The 17,964-nt window shown below is 42.4% G+C and overlaps 1 protein-coding gene across 3 annotated transcripts in view; it reads right to left on the bottom strand.

Moving 5' to 3' along the window:
• The window catches only part of USP6NL (USP6 N-terminal like), a 142,511-nt gene that overhangs the window by 38,133 nt on the left and 86,414 nt on the right, over positions 1-17,964 (bottom strand). For all 3 annotated transcript variants that reach the window (XM_025213041.1, XM_006016309.3, XM_025213050.1), the window contains 5 exons: positions 13,726-13,833; positions 10,792-10,901; positions 8,563-8,611; positions 6,265-6,385; positions 2,045-2,139 (listed from right to left, as the gene is read on the bottom strand). In XM_025213041.1, coding sequence (XP_025068826.1) covers positions 2,045-2,139; positions 6,265-6,385; positions 8,563-8,611; positions 10,792-10,901; positions 13,726-13,833 — 483 coding nt within the window. The remainder of the gene's footprint in view (positions 1-2,044; positions 2,140-6,264; positions 6,386-8,562; positions 8,612-10,791; positions 10,902-13,725; positions 13,834-17,964) is intronic.

The raw sequence follows: 17,964 nt of genomic DNA, 5'->3' as shown, positions 1-17,964 counted from the left end.
TCAGTGCCTGCCACTGCTGCTGGTATCCCCTTCTGCTCCCCACAACAATACAGGCAGGCAGGTGAGTGCAGAGGCGGTGCCAGGGGAGGCTTGCCACACGATGTGGTGACTGGGCTCAGGCTGCTTGCTCAGGCCTCAGCTCCAGCCCCAGACCTGGCCAGCAGCATGGGTCCCTCACAGCAGCCACTTGGGCCCCTGGCAGCAGCCTTGATGAAAATCGGGTGGGGGCATGTCCCCCCCGTTCCTCTCTATGAGTCGCCCATAATTAGGAACAGGGGCAGCACCTCTCACTTCTCAGTGGGGCTGCACTGCAGGCAGGAGTGGGGCAGGCTCAGCCATGAGCAGGCGGGAGTGGGGCAGTGCTGAGAGGGGGAGTACAGGGGGGCTAGGGTGAATTTTGGAGTGGCTATAACCCCCCTAGCACCACCCCTGATTAGGGACTACCAAACTAACTAAGGGACTGGGCTGCACAGCCGCTTCTTTAATGTTGAAGGTTCCCATGTGCGCCCTCCAACTGTTGATTGGTGGAGGGGTCCCACTGCTCAGGGAGGCAAAAGCTGCTGTTTTAAATATGGCACCGGTTTTGCCACTTGCTGCTTATTGGCCGAGGGACCCTGGCAGACCCGCTATTTGTTGCTGACCAGCCAGGAGGCAAAAACTGCAACGTATTTAAAGCCGTGGTTTTCGCCTTCATGCTGATCAGGAGCAAGCAGCAAGTGTTAGGGGTGGGGAGGGTGCATGGGGGAATCTGCAAGATTAGCAGGAATCAGCAGCTTCTTTGATTTTGCAGGTCCCCCCATGCACCACCACAGACACAGAAGAGGGGTCAGCAGAACAGAGACAGCATCCCTGCCTGGGCTGTCCTGACCTTGCCCCCCATGCCTGCTACTGCACTGGGACCTGTCACTGCTCCAGAGGCCAGAGCAGCAGCTTAAAAATACATATATTTTTTAACATTTTCCTTGGCTTACCTGCCTTCTGGCACCAAGGAAAATATCTCCATGTGCCACTAATTGGCATGCATACCGGAGGGTTGCCTCTCCCTCGTCTAAAATGATTTAGACTGGGATGCTCCGTCAAGAAGGAGGCTGTACTGGGTGACCTCATGTGTTCCCTCCAGACTTATTTGGCATGATTTCTCTCCCTCTCTCTGGTTTCACATGCCTTGGCAGCTTATAACTGCCTTCCTTACAGCCTTCCAGCTTCTCCTCTCGTGCAATCTCCTTCCTCTTTGTTGCATCTTCACCTAGCCCTTCCAGATCAAATTTTATGCTATCTTTCTCAGTCTACCTCGAAGTCTGATACCCTTCACCTCCGCTTCCCGAATCTGCCTCACGTGCCTTTTCTCATCAGTTCTTGCAATATGCCCTGCCCGTTACATTCTCGAGGCTCTTTTCTTGCTCAAGACAACAGCTCTTTTATAAAGGACCACAAGCTCCTGATTATGTCTTCTCCTCCATACTCCATCTTCATATTTTGTATGATTCTATGATCAACTTCTGTTCGGCCTGAATTCGCTTTACACAGGAATGAAAAGATAACAGAAATATGGTCCCTGTTCCAAGGATCTTTTAATCAAGTAAATACATGTCTGAAAAGTTTCCTGTATCCGAGTTCTAAAGAATCCTTAGGTGTTTGTTTCATTTTTTAAAATAAGAAATGCTCCTTGGCTGAAGAGGAATTTACCCAAGTACCAAGTCCTTCCTTCCTACAGGCACTGAATTCTGGTTCTTGATGTGATAAATTCTTTTCAAAGATGTTAAGTATCCAAGAATTTACTAAATACCATCCATCCTAAATAGCACATTCTCAGGAACCGAGAATTCAAAGTACTGAGATTATGAATCTCAGCTACAAAACTCCAGTTAATCAATCAACCTCCCAGCTCAGCCAAGACTCCCAGCAACTTCACAGCTCTTTTGCCTGTTTGAGCTTGGTGTCTCCCCCTGTAGTCAGTAATACTCTAAAAGAAGAGATTAAACTGTGGTGAAACAGGAGTTTAATTAAATTAATAATGCTTTTACCTGGCATGATAGTAACTTACCAAATGTTGCTTAAGCTTTGACAAAAACTTCTTCAATATTTTGTCATGATGCTCTTGGAACCGCAACAGTTTCGGAAAGCCAGGAACAAAAAACCCTAAGGGGGAAAAATAAAACACACACACGCACACCTCAACAGGGATATGTTCCACAAACATCCATCTAAAATGTATTCATAGTGTTAACATGTTGGGTTTAAGTCTAGATATTCAAAACAGTAAGAATCAAAATAATTTACACAGTAGCTTTTGGCACATTTATGCCAAAATAAGTTTAGTTTACTCTCCAAGACACCATAGTAAAAAAAAAAAAATCACACCACCATTGTTTTGCTCTGAAAAATGACCAGAGAGAGGTACCTTCTTACTCAGCAAATCTGCCCTTTGGGTCAGAAAAGATGCAGACAGCTGCCCGAGCAGTTACATTAGAGAAGGTAGGGAAGGTTCCCCTATTCAGGCCAAGTATCATAGAAAGCAGAGAGGCATGAATTTGTACAGATACTGTGTGTGAAAACAAAGGCACCCAGTTTTCCTGCCTTAGCTGAGTTTGCACTGCGGGCAGAGAAGGAGTAAACCAAGTAGGTGATTGGAGACATATGGGCCTTCTAAATATTCTGTTAAGAGTCTCTATTCATAATAGAATCAAACTTTACAACTCAAAAATGACTTCTGTCCAGGCTCCAGTTCAATAATTCAGTGCAATATTCACAGCCACTTAGCAGGAAGGGCTGATATTCCAGAATGAGATGGGTGCAGCATGCCACAAAATGTTCATCAAAATTATGATTCCTCTATCCCATGAATAAAGAAATGTATGCTGGCATATTAATTTAATTTCACTTGGCTAGGCAAGGTTGTTTTTTTCCTTTACGTAAACTCTGAATGAATACTTCAAAGCTAATTATGTATCATTAATAATGTTCAAAGGTGCAGTTGCTCTTTCCATTCACGAACACTAATTCATTATCTTCAATCTGTAAGATTATGAAAATCCTGAAGGAAATAGCTTTCAAAAATCTAAATCGTTTTCAGGGTCAGATACCTATATTTTATGATTTAGAGACTTCGTGTCATACATAAAACATTAAGGCTGCAGTTCATCCCTTGATTTCAGTGGAGTTATACTCAGGATTAGTCTGGCTGGGTAGGCTGAATCATACTTGGCTGCACCGAAAAAAAAAGTCCAAGTCCCAGGTGACAGGTGGATGGCAAATGAAAGAGAGATGAAAGTGCTTTGTTTATAAGGAGGAATTTCAGCTCTCCTACTCTTGGTAGCACCGCTTTCTAACTGAAATGTCCCACTATCACTAACAGTCGTGTAGACAGCCATTTATTTTAGAGTGCAATGCAATGATAACTCATATTAAGCATGAGAAGAGAGGCTTTCAGAGTTGAGGAATCTTTCATCAGAGGTTTCCCAAAAGAGGGTAAATAGATGTTCTTCTCTGATGGTTTATGAATAGTGCACCCAGCATCTATGCAGGGAATTGGAGAAGATGATCCTCAAGGTCCCTTCCAACTTTAAGATTCTCTGTTATCCCCACGTTTTCACTTAAAACCCATGCATATCAATAATTTAGGCCCAACATAGTTTAGGTTTGAAATATAAGAGTTTAAAGCTACTTTTCCAGAGAATAAGTGCAAATCGCAACTTGCATATATATCTATATATATAACATTCAGAATCTCCAGAAGTATTTATCTTTCTATAAACTGATTTTAAGCATCTATACTGAAATGAAAGCAGAGCACTTGATCATCTGGAAGACTGCAGTCATTCAACAAATAAATTAAGACTATGGTAGCACATTATTAAGCACAGACCTCCTCCCTACGGCATTGTAAAGCTTACTTTTAAAGCACTTAGCATTTTCCAACTGAGAACTACTAAGTACTATTTTATCAAGCAGCTTTTATGTCTACCCTTATGAGAAAATTTCTGTACCAAGTTGAAACTGGTTAAGTGACAAACTTGGCCTAGGGGAGAATATCTTAACTGGATTTAATTTTAACACATTTCATTTATTTTTCAGCTTACACAAATGGAGGGGACAGGAAAAGATGATGATGACCATGGTGCAGTAGCAGCAAAGGACTTTGAGTCCCCAAGGCAGGTCAGATTGCTCCAAACCGTGCTCTCGATACCCTTCCCCACTGATGCTCAGTGGCACCACTCCTCTCCTCCCTGCTCCCTCCACCTGTGCCTAAGGCACAGACCCTGTTAATTATGCCTCTGGGCAGAAGAGGAGGAGACCTACCTGCTGTTATCACGGTCTCTGGCTGACCCAGGGATGGGGGGAGCCAAGGGCTGTGGGGAGGAGCTGCATAGGGCACTAAGCTCAGCTGGAGAAAGGAGGAGAGAAGCAGGTCCCCCATTTCCCACACCAAGCTATTTTTCAAGGAAAGCTGTGCATGTGTACTCGGGGTACGTGAGGTCCTCTACCCCTCACAGGCTGCAGCGAATCCCTGCCCAGGGTTAGGGATCAGCAGCAGCTGGGCAAGAGCATGGAGTCACTGAAAGCTTGGCTCAAAATGCAAGGACAATGGGCTCCCTACCCTTCCAGGGCTGGCCCTGCCTGGGAAGTATTTCACTGAGGTCATGGGCAATGCTGCCACACCCACCAGAGCCAAGAACACCTGCAACCCACCCTACACTTGAACATGAGCCATGCCAGAGACCACAGCCCTCAGCAGAACCATGTCACCAGCCAGGATGTCCCCACAAGCTGCCCTACGCACCTACAGGGAAGTAGGTCTTGCCTACCATGTATGGCCAACAGCATCTCACCAGCCCAGTCAGACTCTCCCCCAAGCCACTGCTCTGGGCTCCTGCTTTAGCTTGAGGTCACAGCACAACTGGATCTACATCTCCTCTGCATCATGACCTGCTCACCTGACTGTGCACTGCAGAAGAGGGTAGCTTCCATACACCAACCCCAGCTTGTTCCCCCCTCTTGCACTTCCTCCTGAGCTGGCAGGGGACACCTGGGGTCTGGAACAGAAAGCATGCACAGGAAGGGGAACCCACCTGCTGCTGCCACCACCACCTTCAGCAGAGCTTGACACCCTGCACAGCTGATCCCTGCAGCTCCCAAGCTATGGCAGAAAAGGCCCTGCTCCATCTCAGATACAACAATGTTTTTGTTTTGGTGGACATGCAATGTAGATGATTGCCACCTAGCAATTCATGTTGCAAGGAAGAAAGCCTGGGTATATTTGAAAGTCACAAGAGAGAGGAGCCATGAAGCAACCAGAACAATTTGACTTTACTTTCACAGGCTTGCAAGAGCTAAGGATTTCTAAATCACTCATTTACTATAAAAGAAGCTCAAGCGACTGGAACTTGTGGGTACAGGATGCATAAAAATACCGAAGTTTAAAAGATAAAAGCCACAATAGTAACGAAAGTAACAAAACGTTGGGAACCAGGAAACTTGAGAGCCAAAGATAAAGCCAAAAAACTCCAAGTTAAGCCTAGACATAAGGTCAATTTTAACTTCAGATTTTTCTGTCTGGCCAATTGGTACCACAGCCACAACAGGTTTTTGTGCGTTTTTCTGGGGGGATTTTTTTTTTTTGGGGTTGTTTTGTTTTCATTATTACTACACTGCTATATAAATGTCTATATAACCAGCTTTCAATCCTGCAAGCAAAGATAACCAACGTAGCTTCCATTAATATCATTAATGAAGTCCAGAAACACAGTCCTTAGAATAAATACCTGTAAGTGCTGCATTTGTGTTCAAATAATACATGTAACTGCATTTTAAATGTTGCTGATAAAGTAGCACATTACAGACCAAATCAATAACATTTATAGCTGAAGAGACATAGCACATAAAAAGACACAAAACCTGACAATTCTAAAGGAACATTATAAACAATTACAATTCCCTAATTCATAATGTCAAAAAAAGAAAAAAGAGCTTAGTGTTTGAAAAGGACAAAAATAATTTGAGAGAAAAGAAATGGTCTAATTTGGAGAACACAGATCTACAAAAATTATCACATATAACTACAGATAAACCTTAACCACATTGATTAAGAAATTAATAAATATTATTTATATTGATGTAATACATCATAGTCCCGATTCAGAAAAAGGCCTCACTGGGTTAGACACTGATCCACACAAGTAGAAAGGATCTCAGTCTCAAAGAACTTACAGTATTATAAGGATAAGTTTAAATGTAATGTGTGTGACGTGAACTAGAGTTTCATACCATGCATAGCATGCTTAGGACCCGAAAGCAACTTCACCAAGGCCCAGAAGGCATCTTCTTCATTCATATACATAAGGAGTAAAGCTGTGATCTGGCTCATTCCCTGACAGTATCCAACCTCCTGAAAATTAGACAGTAAAAACAGTAACAGCAAGAAAATCATTATGCATGTGGTAAGTGTAAAAAAAATGTATATACATACATGCACACCAACAGTGTTTATTCAATTTTAAGACAAGGGGTTTTTCCCTCATTTAACATGGGAGGGAAGCCCCTCATCTTAGAATTGAGTACAAGACCAGTGGAGGGAGCGGGAAGAAGGCGTCTGCTGCAGCTTGGGCTCCAGCCTCCAACCCAGGATCAGGGCAGTAACTGCAGCCTGGCCCCTGCCTCGGCACCCTGCCCACTAGTACAATATATTTCTACTTAAATACTTCTACAGATAAACATTTTTTAATAAATACATGGGCATAAACCCAGAACAGATACGTAATTTTGTTCTTTGTTTTAATTTTGTACTTTTCTGTAGTAAGGCCATCATACCATTCTAAACCAGTTAGTCTCCAAGGTACCACCCTGCCCTACCTTCTACCTGACTTCAGACTAACACAGCTTATCACCAGGGATCCGGGTTTTCAGTTTGCCACGGAAAAGCATGGTAAAACATGGATTTTCTCACAGGCTCTGCTCCTGCAGTGCTGGGCTCCACACTCCAGTCCACTGGCAGCAGCCTGGGCTCGGGAGCTGCTGGGGAGCGGCAGGAGGCTGCAGGCCTGGGTTCCTGGCCCCATAGCCCTGGCAGCTGGGGGCCCCTCCAGCATGGCTTAGGGCAGCAGGGGCTATGGGTCAAATTGAGAGGTAACAGAAGGGCCAGAGAACTGTGCATAGTGAGGGGCACCAGCAGGGCTGGTGGGCTGTGGCTTGGGAGTGAGGGGCAATGGCACGGGCAAAACGCCGGCTTATCAGGGCTGCTCAGTGCCACAAAGCAGTGGGAAGGGACAGCCGCAGCTGGACCCGCATCCTGATGAGTGAAAGGGGAAGAGGGAGCTCTACTTTTCCATGATAAAAAACCCCAAATCAAATGCCAACATTTATAGGTATTTACATTTATTTTATTATAGTGATTGAGGCACTGGTAGGCTTCCTAACTGCTTTAAAATTGTAAATGTATCAATAAAATGCTGTGTTCAAATGATACCTAAATATAGAGTAGCATTTCATTTTAATTGTGGAAAAACACAGATCTGGGTTTTTAATCAGAGAATCTGCCATTTGTGTCAGAGAATTTGCAATGTTTAAACAGAGAAAAACCAGGATCCCTGCTTATCACCTCTGAACACATGTATAAAAGCGCTTGCTGAATGAACCATCATGTACATGTTTAGAAATGGGCACAATGGCAACATTTACATCACGTACGCTTTCAATAAGTATCTTAGATGCTCTACAAGAGGGAATTTTCTAACAGCTAACATGAAGTCTAACATCCAAATTTAGGAAAGCATCCTCATTCAGCATTTCAAAGGTTTAAATGCCAGGGTGGACTTAAACAAATGCTTGAGTGCACTCCTGAATCAGGGTCAAATCATTCAGGTTTCTGTGGTGTATTTATGTACCTCTCAGCTTTAACAGGAGACATTGCTGATTGTAAAGCACTGTGGCTCCTAGAAGAAGGGTGGCATAGAAGCACAGAACATTAATTAGCTGCCAGTTTTTCCCGATGAAGAGCACCATCCTACAAATAGAGTCTGGCTAGCTCTCTTTCCCCTTCCTCCACCACTTTAACTTTCTCTTCTTTCTCTTTTTGGGTTGCGGCTTACCTCTGTCTTTGTCACTGCTTAGCAAAATATACTTGCTTTCTCCCCAGAAAGATGCAGGAAATGATGGCCCACTATTCTTCCACAGATTGAACTGTTCAAGATTTACTTTGTGAGCACCCACATCTCCTCAAATTCGGTTCACACTGGTTTTCTAAAATGGACTACTAACATTGTTAGGTACTGCTTTTATCAGACATTCTCAGAGTGAGATACTGGCAGTAGCTAGTGGTCCCACATAACTTAGAGCTCCCACAAAGTAGACAAGTCCCAAAAACCAAGCCCTTCAACTTGTGTTGTATCCTTGATCACCAAGGAGAAATGCTTAGACTGGGTTTGAACTCCAGGTAGCCACGTGACAGTCAGGCTGAACTGGCAGCACTTCAGACTTTTATGTATACTGAGGTTTGGTTTCAATAATTTTTGTAGCCTATTTAAAGAAACTATGTTTAATCTTAAGCATATATGCAAGAAGGCTTACCGTGTTATATATAGAATATGCTGCTAAAACATGGAATAAAGCCTGTTGCCTGGAGTAACAAGAAAAAAAGAAAAGCATTTAATAATTGAGTTTGAAACAAAAAAATGAAGATACCAATTCATTTTCTGGATAAGAACCTCCAGTTTAACTGGTCTCATTTCAAAGTCTTGGAAAACAGTCTCACAGTCAAAACTTGGGTTTCAATGTCTGCTGTTGTAACACTAAATTATTGTGTTACTAGACATTAAACTTGAGTCTTATTTCACTGGAAGGAAAATTTCTGCTTTTTATTTTATTTAGTCTTTAATTGCACTGGCTGATTAAACCATGCTATAAAATATTCCTCTAAAAAAGGAACTGCTTTTAACTTCACCCCTCTTATTTTTTATCCAGCGCAGACCTACCTTACAAGGAAAAGAAGGGACAGTTTAAGAAAGTCTGCCCTGGCAGATAAACAGAGAGGTGGGTAGAAGTTCCATTCATATATAGATTGTATTCTGCATTTTTAAATGCTGCATCATATTTCACTAACTTGGTGTAAGAATTTTAAAACAAAGAAGAACATTCAGCTTCCTCTCAAGATTTAATGTTAATGTATGGACAAAACATTATAGTTTCATATGCCAGCCTAATGAAAATTAAATTAATAGATTAGTTTAAAATCTTGGTTGTATGTCTCCCAAGATGAAAGGAATGGGATTGAGCTGGATATAAAGGCATCTTTGATTAAACATAAAACTGGTCTTTGTAGTGTGAGGTTCAGTCTGCTTGCTTGCAGACAGATATGCACTATTACTTCCCATATAAAACGCACAAGATTTCCTTCACTCTTTTCTCCCTCAGACTTTCAGCATATGCACAAACAAATTAATCCTACAGTTTTGTTATATTAGCTGTCTTAATGGTGAAATACTGAATATGCTTTTTAAACTTAAGCCTACCACACAGATTAAAAACTTTTCGGGTTTTTTTCAGGTACAGAAGTCAAACAAAATAATTAAGTGCATCTTATTTGGCGGTTTTCTGATTACTTCTTGCCTGGCATTTAGAAGCCAGGCGATAGTCAGAAATAATAATGAGTTTCAATTAATTTTGCAGGTTTTTTGCATATACAGCAGAGAAAAGATTGAAGCATAAAGTGAAAACTAAATGGAAGGGGCAAAATAACACTATTATTGTTTATCATCAGGTTGTTTCCAATAATGTAACAATTTTATGCTATTTACTTAAAATGCTACCACTAGCACTTCATCATAAAACAGGATGAACATTCAGAAGAGCACAGAGTGTTGAAAAACAAGCAATTTAGTTTCAGGGAGGGAAAAAAACAACTCAGTTGAATTAAGGTATTTTGGTACAATCCTTTCCCCAAGTACTCGTAGAGATGCACACTATGCTCTACCAAAGATATGGTTGTCCAGTTTTCTACAACATTTCGAGTTTTCATTCAGACTCAAAGTTCTCAAAGGAACAGGCTATTTTCTGCATACCAAGTACAACATATGAACAATAAAACTATCATATATTCAAATTTGTAGCTGTTATGACTAGATATAACCTTTGGAAAGCAGATCAATACACTGTTGTCTTCCAGAGACTTTGGGGAAAATATTACTGAACCACTTACTGAGACGAAATGTGCCCCACTCATCACAAGAGGGTACTGATGCAAAAGCTGACAGTGTTGACATTGATACAGTCAATTATTTCATTACTTAACATGTAAAACTCCTGCAGGAAATGTAAAGTATTAGAGAAGTAATAATTGTGTTTTGTTTTTCTGAACAATGGTGGGTGGTATAAAATCTTGATATATTTAACTTTTTTCCCCATGAGGATAAAAATCATTTAATAAATAACTCAGTATTTTCACGCACTTTGGATTTGCTTTACAAAATTCTTGATTTTGAACAAGATGATATTTAAAAAACAGGGTCAACGCATATGGCTGAAAATAATCTAAAATTTCTTTTTCTTGGTTTTTCAGTCCCTAAGCCTTGCATCCTAAAGAGAGAAAGCCAACTGGTTGCTAGCCAAATACCTGTTTTTGAAATATGGAGAAGTAAAAACCCCCAGTGAAGTTATGCCCTGTAGTTTCTAATATTTGCATACTTTAATTCAAAGCCCTGTCCTAATTCTTGGGTAGGTCAGAGGAGTCTGAGACTGGTCAAATTCTATTTGAAAGACAAACAACAAATAACTGAATTTAAAGTATTTTGATGTACTTACTTAACACCATATCTGTCTCTAAACATGATATGATCTCTGTATGTCCGATTTACATCAAGATCGATCTGTCTGATATCCGGTGAAGACCCTCGTGCTCGATATTTCAATTTCTAAGAGAAACAGCAATAAAGACTCTAACTTCAGTTAAAAATGAAAACATTTAAAACAGAAAAAAAGAACCTGTTTGCAGCCACTTGGTTTGTTGCTGAATTAAACAACTTGAAACTTCTCAGCTTAAACAGCTTACTATGGAAAAGTGTCTTAAGAGTGAACCATCATAACCCAGCTTGCCCATGGATACAACAAATGCTATAAAGGTACATGTCCACATCCACCTACCACAGAATTTATACTTGGGAAAAGAGGCACAAAATGTACACTAGGCACCTCTCAGCACCTTCAACCACTAATACTTATGCTCAGAGCCAAGTTCTAACATTCCCAAGCCCCAAGTAGATTCAAGCAAGGTGTAGGCACACTAATGACTGAACCAGCTCCCAACTGACGCAGTTCAGAGGTGTCTGCATGTACGCTGCCAAGGGGTCTAAGTTGAACGGTCCCCTTTTAGGCATTGCAGAGCTGCTGAGCCACCACCATGGAGTGGGAGTGTACTCAGCGCAGCACACCTTGCAGTGGCACATGGCTAAACTTTCCCCAGGATTTCCCTAGTGGGGGAGAAAGACCCCCATTGGCTGAACAGGGAGATGGGATGAGGGGGTATCGTGCGGACTAATGCTTTTGCATTCCCGCAGGGCTGCATATTCTAGGGGCTACCCAATGCCTCTGTCTCAGGATGAGGATTTAAAAAGACTTTCCCTAGAAAGCTGCTTGATTAATTTCAGTTCATGCCCCTCATCATGAGATCAGTAGGTAGGTAGGTAGGTAGGTAGGCAGGTGTACCCCCCACCCCACCCCCAAATTAACCTGAGGACTGCGACTCAATTGTTTCTGTTTCACAGGGGCAGAGTACTGCAAAACCAAATCTGCTGGCACAAGAGCTCCATGGGCATGGGGCTCCCACCAATCAGACAGCCAGTCCAGCATGTTCGCAAAGCACTTTGAAAGCCTATGGGGAAAGGGGGAAAGCAGAGAACAAAAAAAAAACAAAAAACCCCAATGTCCAATCCAGCCCCACTGTCGGAGTCATGGAAGACCTAAATCTAGAGCCTACTGAACCTAGAAGTTGCCCAAGTGGCCCGGGGTCAGTCGCAGGCAATGGAAGTAATTGAGCAACTTTATAGGTAAAGTCCTTTTACAGCCAGAGCATGAAACAGAAACCCTGGAAAACCCAGAGGCATCCTCCCCATGTGACTACCCCCTCCACCCTCGCCTGCCATCAGAAATCAGCCTTGGAGGCCAAAGTCTGTGGTCAAGAACAGGCAACAGAGGTTGGGGCAAGAGAGTCCTGCCTGTGCACCAGAGCAGCCAGCTGCCATGCAGGGGTGGGAGAGCTGGGGCAAGGGGAGGAGGTTGTTGAGGCGTGACACAGCGTGCGATTCCTGGAGAACCAACCAGACACAAAGTTTGTTGTCCACACATAATAGTGAACTGGTTCACTTCGAACTGGTTCCAAATAATACCTCACTAATACCAGGTATACTTCTGAGGTTTCAGACAAGAATTCTTGTGGGCGATATCTTTTATTGGACCAACTGCATGGGTAGGACAGACATAAGTAAGGTTTCATGTATCCTTCTTCAAGCTGCACCACTTAAACTGTTTAAATCAGGGGCTGGCTAATCTGTAGCGCACATGCCAGAAGTGGCACAGGCAATCTATGTATATCATGAGAGATCAGGGAGGGGACAGCAGCAAACAGGGCAGGAAGCAGAAAGCAGAGTAGGAGTATAGATAGGGAGCACAGAATAGAGAACGGGAAGCAGAGCAGCACAGTGGGCAGAGGAAGAGATCAAAGTGGTATTCAGGGAAGGTACAAGACTAATTTATGGCATGCTGGCCAAAAAGGTTGGCTCCTACTGGTTTAAGCCATTCTAAACTGACTTGTATATCTGGACAGAGAAAGTATACATAAGACTTGGGGCCCAAGGAAGAAGTAGGATGGAAGGTGAAGCCTAGTCAGACCACCACCTTCCCAGGCACATACCTATTTCAGCACTCCCCCAGCACTAGGCCTTTTGTTGCATCATGCAGGCTAGAGGAAAAGCTCCTCTTTGGCAGAGTTTCACTATGCAACAGAATCCTTCCCCATGGAAGAAGGCAAAGTTTTAGCAGCAAACCTACTACTGATTAGACATACCTTCAGATCTGCTCTACACTAGGCAGCTTCAGGCCCAACTCAGTACCAATGGTGTGGTTTTATACCCATCTAGTTAAACTTGTCTAAATTCATATGTGCACCCTCTCAAAATGATTTAAATTTGGCTTATATCTTGTACCACTCTAAATTTACACAAATTAATCCAATGCAAGAGTGTAGGTAATGGTCTGCACAGGTTGGACTCAAATTTTGTTTCTAAAGCAGTTCAAAAGAAACTGGTCCACCTTGTGCATGTGGACAAAATGTTATCACTGGACTTCACGTTCTTCCACTCTGCTCTGCTCACTAAACCTGGAACTTGCATTTTTTTTTAATTAAATAGACAGGACTCCATGAACAAACTCCTGAATTTCCTCTCAGAGTAAGATGATGCTACTTCTATACAGTCATTTTTCATTGTAGACCTGCACTTAAAGAGTCTGAGGTGTTCTCTGGGGGAAGGGGCAGAGGTGGAATCAGATCAATTACATGAACTACAAAACCACAACACACGTTGGTCAAATGTCAGGCCTGTAAATTACAAGGTTTTTCTTCCAGTACAGAAAGGAAATACAGTTAAATATCAGTTCCATTAATCCTATTGCTCAATGTTTCTTATTTCCCAGTACCTGAGAGCTTACAATTCTTAATTCTACAGGAGACTTTTTCAGACTCACATTATAAAAGTCTTTCATTTCTTCTTTCATTTTAGGAACATCAAGTAGTAAAGACCAAACTTGACCTCTGAGCTGTAGTGGAATTCCTTTATAAATTCTCCTATGAAACTGAAAAGGAAAAAAAAAGAAATAAAATTATGTAAATGCCAACACAAGCAAGAAAATCCTGAGTTAATAGCATACATGCATCAAGCACCGAGTTCAAATAGAAGTGGCATAATAATATCAATTACCCAAGTAAGGAGAACTATTCTACATATTTCGGCTAGTTTTAGAGTCCAATAAATAGTAGTAAATAGGCCCTGGTGGCACCTTTACTAGAGTGGCTAAGGACTGGATGGAAATGAAGACTGAACTAACACTCCTAGAAAGGGCCCAGGTTAGGGCTTAAGCACACTGACATGACACCCTGTAGAAACTTGTAACGTTTCTCCTAGACCATGCTTGTTCCATGGACAGAGGAAAGTGACTAAAGTTTTTGTGAACAGGAAAACAAGAAAGACATCCCAGTAGCATAACTCAACCGCATTAAAATAAGTGAGTACTCAAAATCACTTTTGAGAAATGTCCCATGAGATTGAGCATAAGTACACCAATGTATATCACAAATGCATGCAAGACCACTACCAATGCAGGAAACATTACATCACAAGCAGACTTCAGGTCTGATACTCTGGTTCTCATACACTGTCATACTTAAGGGAATGTGGCAGCATTGTTGTTGCTGCCTCAGCTTACCTCAGTGTTTCTCAAGTGAGTTATGCTGCCTCCACATAAAACTGCCCTGTGCGTCTGCTGTAGCACCAGCCTGGATTGCCCATAGTACATGTGCACGAGACTACCGCATTAGGGCAGTGATCAGCCTAAAGCAGACAGGAACTGCCTCGCACTGCGCAGCCCTCCCCAGTCTGGCCCCCTTGATCATCCTCCCAGACAGAGATGTTCAGGTGGAATACCACGCAGGCCTGTTTCTGGGAGGAGTGTGGGAGGGTCCAGACTGAGAAGGCTAAAGCCACCCAGCTCCTGCCTGTTTTAGGCTGATCACAGCAGACGTGCACACAGCGCACACCTTAAGGGGGCTCGTGACACCCCGGTTGAAAACCACTCATCTAATCAGTCAACTAAAAATGATCAAACAATTCTTCCTCCTTTTAACTGTACATTATGATTTATAAACTGCATACATTTTGTGGCTTTGATTCCTGAGACAGATCCCATATGGTAGCCAGGAGATTAAAAAAAAATAGTTCCACACCACGAGTGCTTTTTAACTACACAATAGAAATTAAAATCCCCACAGACACCGAAAGACATAAAGCAAGCACCGGAAATAGGCAAGAAAGCAACAAAGCCTTGCACACATCCTTCTAGTTAAGCAAGATGAAGATTTAATACCATTTAAAACCATAATGCTATTCCATTGTATTTTGAAGTACTGCATTTAAAACATGCTATCCTGGGGTTTGGGGACAGGGTGATTTGGAACTTAGCAGATTTGTTTCTGCATTTATAAAAACAAAAATGTTATAATTAAGGTGAGTAAATACAAGCTAAATGTAGTAAGAAGGATCATTTCCTTTTGATTCCCTATCTCCCTGCCCACCAACCTCTTAATTCTGAAAGGCCAAATTAAGGAGTCTGGGACCAACCAGGACAAGCACAAGGCCAGACAGAAGAAGATAAAAACAAAAGCCTCTCCTGAATTAAGGGGATTCAAACACTGAAAGCAACCATTCTCCTTACCCAAATGTGAAAGCAATTAAAACTATAAATCAGTGATTCTCAACCAGGGTGCCAAGGCATGGGCAGCATAGATTGGATCTGTTCAGATCCTGGCCAGATAATTTACTGATCCAATAGGAAGCCCTCTAAGGGGGCTGAAAGGAGATGAAGACCAGGAACAGAGCATGCTTTCTACTCCTGAAACAAACTGAATCATTCTTAGAAATCCTGCTTTTAAGAGACAGTATCTCCTTAAATGACATCTACACTATGAGCCAGCAGTGTGCCCTAGCAGCCAAGAAGGCTAACAACATCCTGGGCTGCATTGATAGGCGTGCTGCCAGCAGGTCAAGGGAAGTGATTCTTCCCCTCTATTCTGCACTGGTGAGGCCACATCTGGAGTCCTGTGTCCACTTTTGGCCCCCTGCTACAGAAAGGATGTGGACACATTGGAGACAGTCCAGGAGAGGGCAGTGAAAATGGCTGGAGGGCTGGGGGACATGATTTGTGAGGAAAGACTGGGGGAAACTGGGCTTATTTAGTGTGGAGAAGAGAAGCCTGAGGGGGTTTAATAGCAGACTTCAACTCCCCGCAGGGGGTTCGAAAGAGGACGGAGCTGGACTGTTCTCAGTGGTGGCAGACGACAGAACAAGGAGCAACAGTCTCACGCTGCGGCAAAGGAAATTTAGGTTAGACATTAGGAAGAGTTTTCTCACTAGGCGGGTAGTACAGCACTGGAACAGGCTCCCCAGAGAGGTGGCAGACTCTCCATCCTCGGAGGTCTTTAAGGCCCGGCTAGACAAAGCCTTGGCTGGGATGAGGTAGGTGGGACTGGTCCTGCTTTGAACAGGGGCTGGATTAGACGTGACCTCCTGAGGTCCCTTCCAACCCTCATTTTCTGCAATTCTAAAATGACAAGCTGTAGGAAGTATGTTCGGGCACAGAAAAGCACCTCACCTACATACAGCAAGTCTGCATGCCACTGTGGTCAAGAGGGAGCCCTCTGAACTTAACATCACTAACGTACAACTAGAGAAGCCATTCTTGACGGGAGTCAGCAACAATTACTAATTGGGTAATTCCAATGCTTCTGAACCTAGCACAATTTCCTATTCTCGTTGCATAAACAGTATGCTTCAGTGCTTGTACAGTTGAAGACATACATCTGACTAATGTGTGAACAGAACAGTTTCTTTACAGTTCGTATAGATATTTTAGATACCAGAAATTTTAAAATCTCTTTCTCTAATTAGCAGCGCACAGGCTAGAGGTGAAGAAGTAAGAGTCTTTTTATTTTTCTACTCTCAGAAGCTTCTGTTGGGGGATCTGAGCAGCTAAGGATTCTGCAGTTGGTTTATCACAAAACCTAAACAGACTCCTAACCTCATACCACATTTCTTCACATCTAGCAGACTATGTCCCAATTAACTATATGAGACAGGATACAATATCAGCATAACTTAAAACAGATTTTTCTTTTGGAACCGATGCCAAGTTCTATAGCAATTTCATGAAGAAAAAACAGAATATAAACAAAACTAGACAGAATTCAATAACAGATTGACCGGGTTTTAATTTGCATTTAACATGCACTGAAGTTTACAACAGATATAATAAGTTACAGGATATATAAAGGATTTGTATGAATTATGGTCATAATCGAGACAGCCTTTTAAAACAGCTACACCTGACCCCTGAAAAAGAGAATTTAAGTTTTTCGCAATGGACCTTAAATCCTGTTTCCTGAGGCAAAAGGGAACGAGCCATGTAAGGTCTATGTTATTTGTCTAGGAAATAGACTTCCCATTGCAAAGATACATAATTAACTGGTTCAGACCTAAAGTTTAGGTTTAAGTACATGGGAAACTGGAAGAAGAGCCATTAGGATTAGTCATATTATGTATGGATTTAAATACACAAATTTTGCAGGTGTTCCACAGCCTACACTTCTATATGGCTGTAAACTTCATGTACATTAAGAATGTACCAGTTAAAATGCTCAGATGAGATTTTTCTTTCTATAACTTTTTGGATAAAATGTCATGTCTGTAAGAGATGCTAGAGAGACAACCCAGAAAACTGCAATTCTGTTTAATCCACAGATATGCTATGGTATGCACACCTGTGTTATAAGACTTTGTCCACACTAAAAAGATCTGCTGCTTTAACTATTGGGAGAGAGAGCAGTAGTTGGCCATGTTAGTCCGAAGTGAAGCAAAAGGCAGGATGGGGGGCACCTTAGAGACCAACCTGTTCAGAAATGCAGACGCTTTATAAGATGTTATATTGGAATAGTTAAAATAGCACCAGCCTCCTGATGCGGACAACGTTGCATCAGGAAATCTTAATTATTTCAACACGCAGTCATGCCTCTACGTAGTAAAACCTGTCAGCAAGACCAAGCTGCGAGCTCAGAGGGACCCATCACCACATTACCTCCATAGATTCATAGATGTTAGGGTCGGAAGGGACCTCAATAGATCATCGAGTCCGACCCCCTGCACAGGCAGGAAAGAG

This window comes from Alligator sinensis, unplaced genomic scaffold (assembly GCF_000455745.1).
Source record: "Alligator sinensis unplaced genomic scaffold, ASM45574v1 scaffold268_1, whole genome shotgun sequence".
In the NCBI taxonomy this organism is placed as follows: domain Eukaryota; kingdom Metazoa; phylum Chordata; order Crocodylia; family Alligatoridae; genus Alligator; species Alligator sinensis.
The sequence above is the reverse complement of the archived record's forward strand: the minus strand, read 5'-3'. Positions and strand labels throughout refer to the sequence as shown.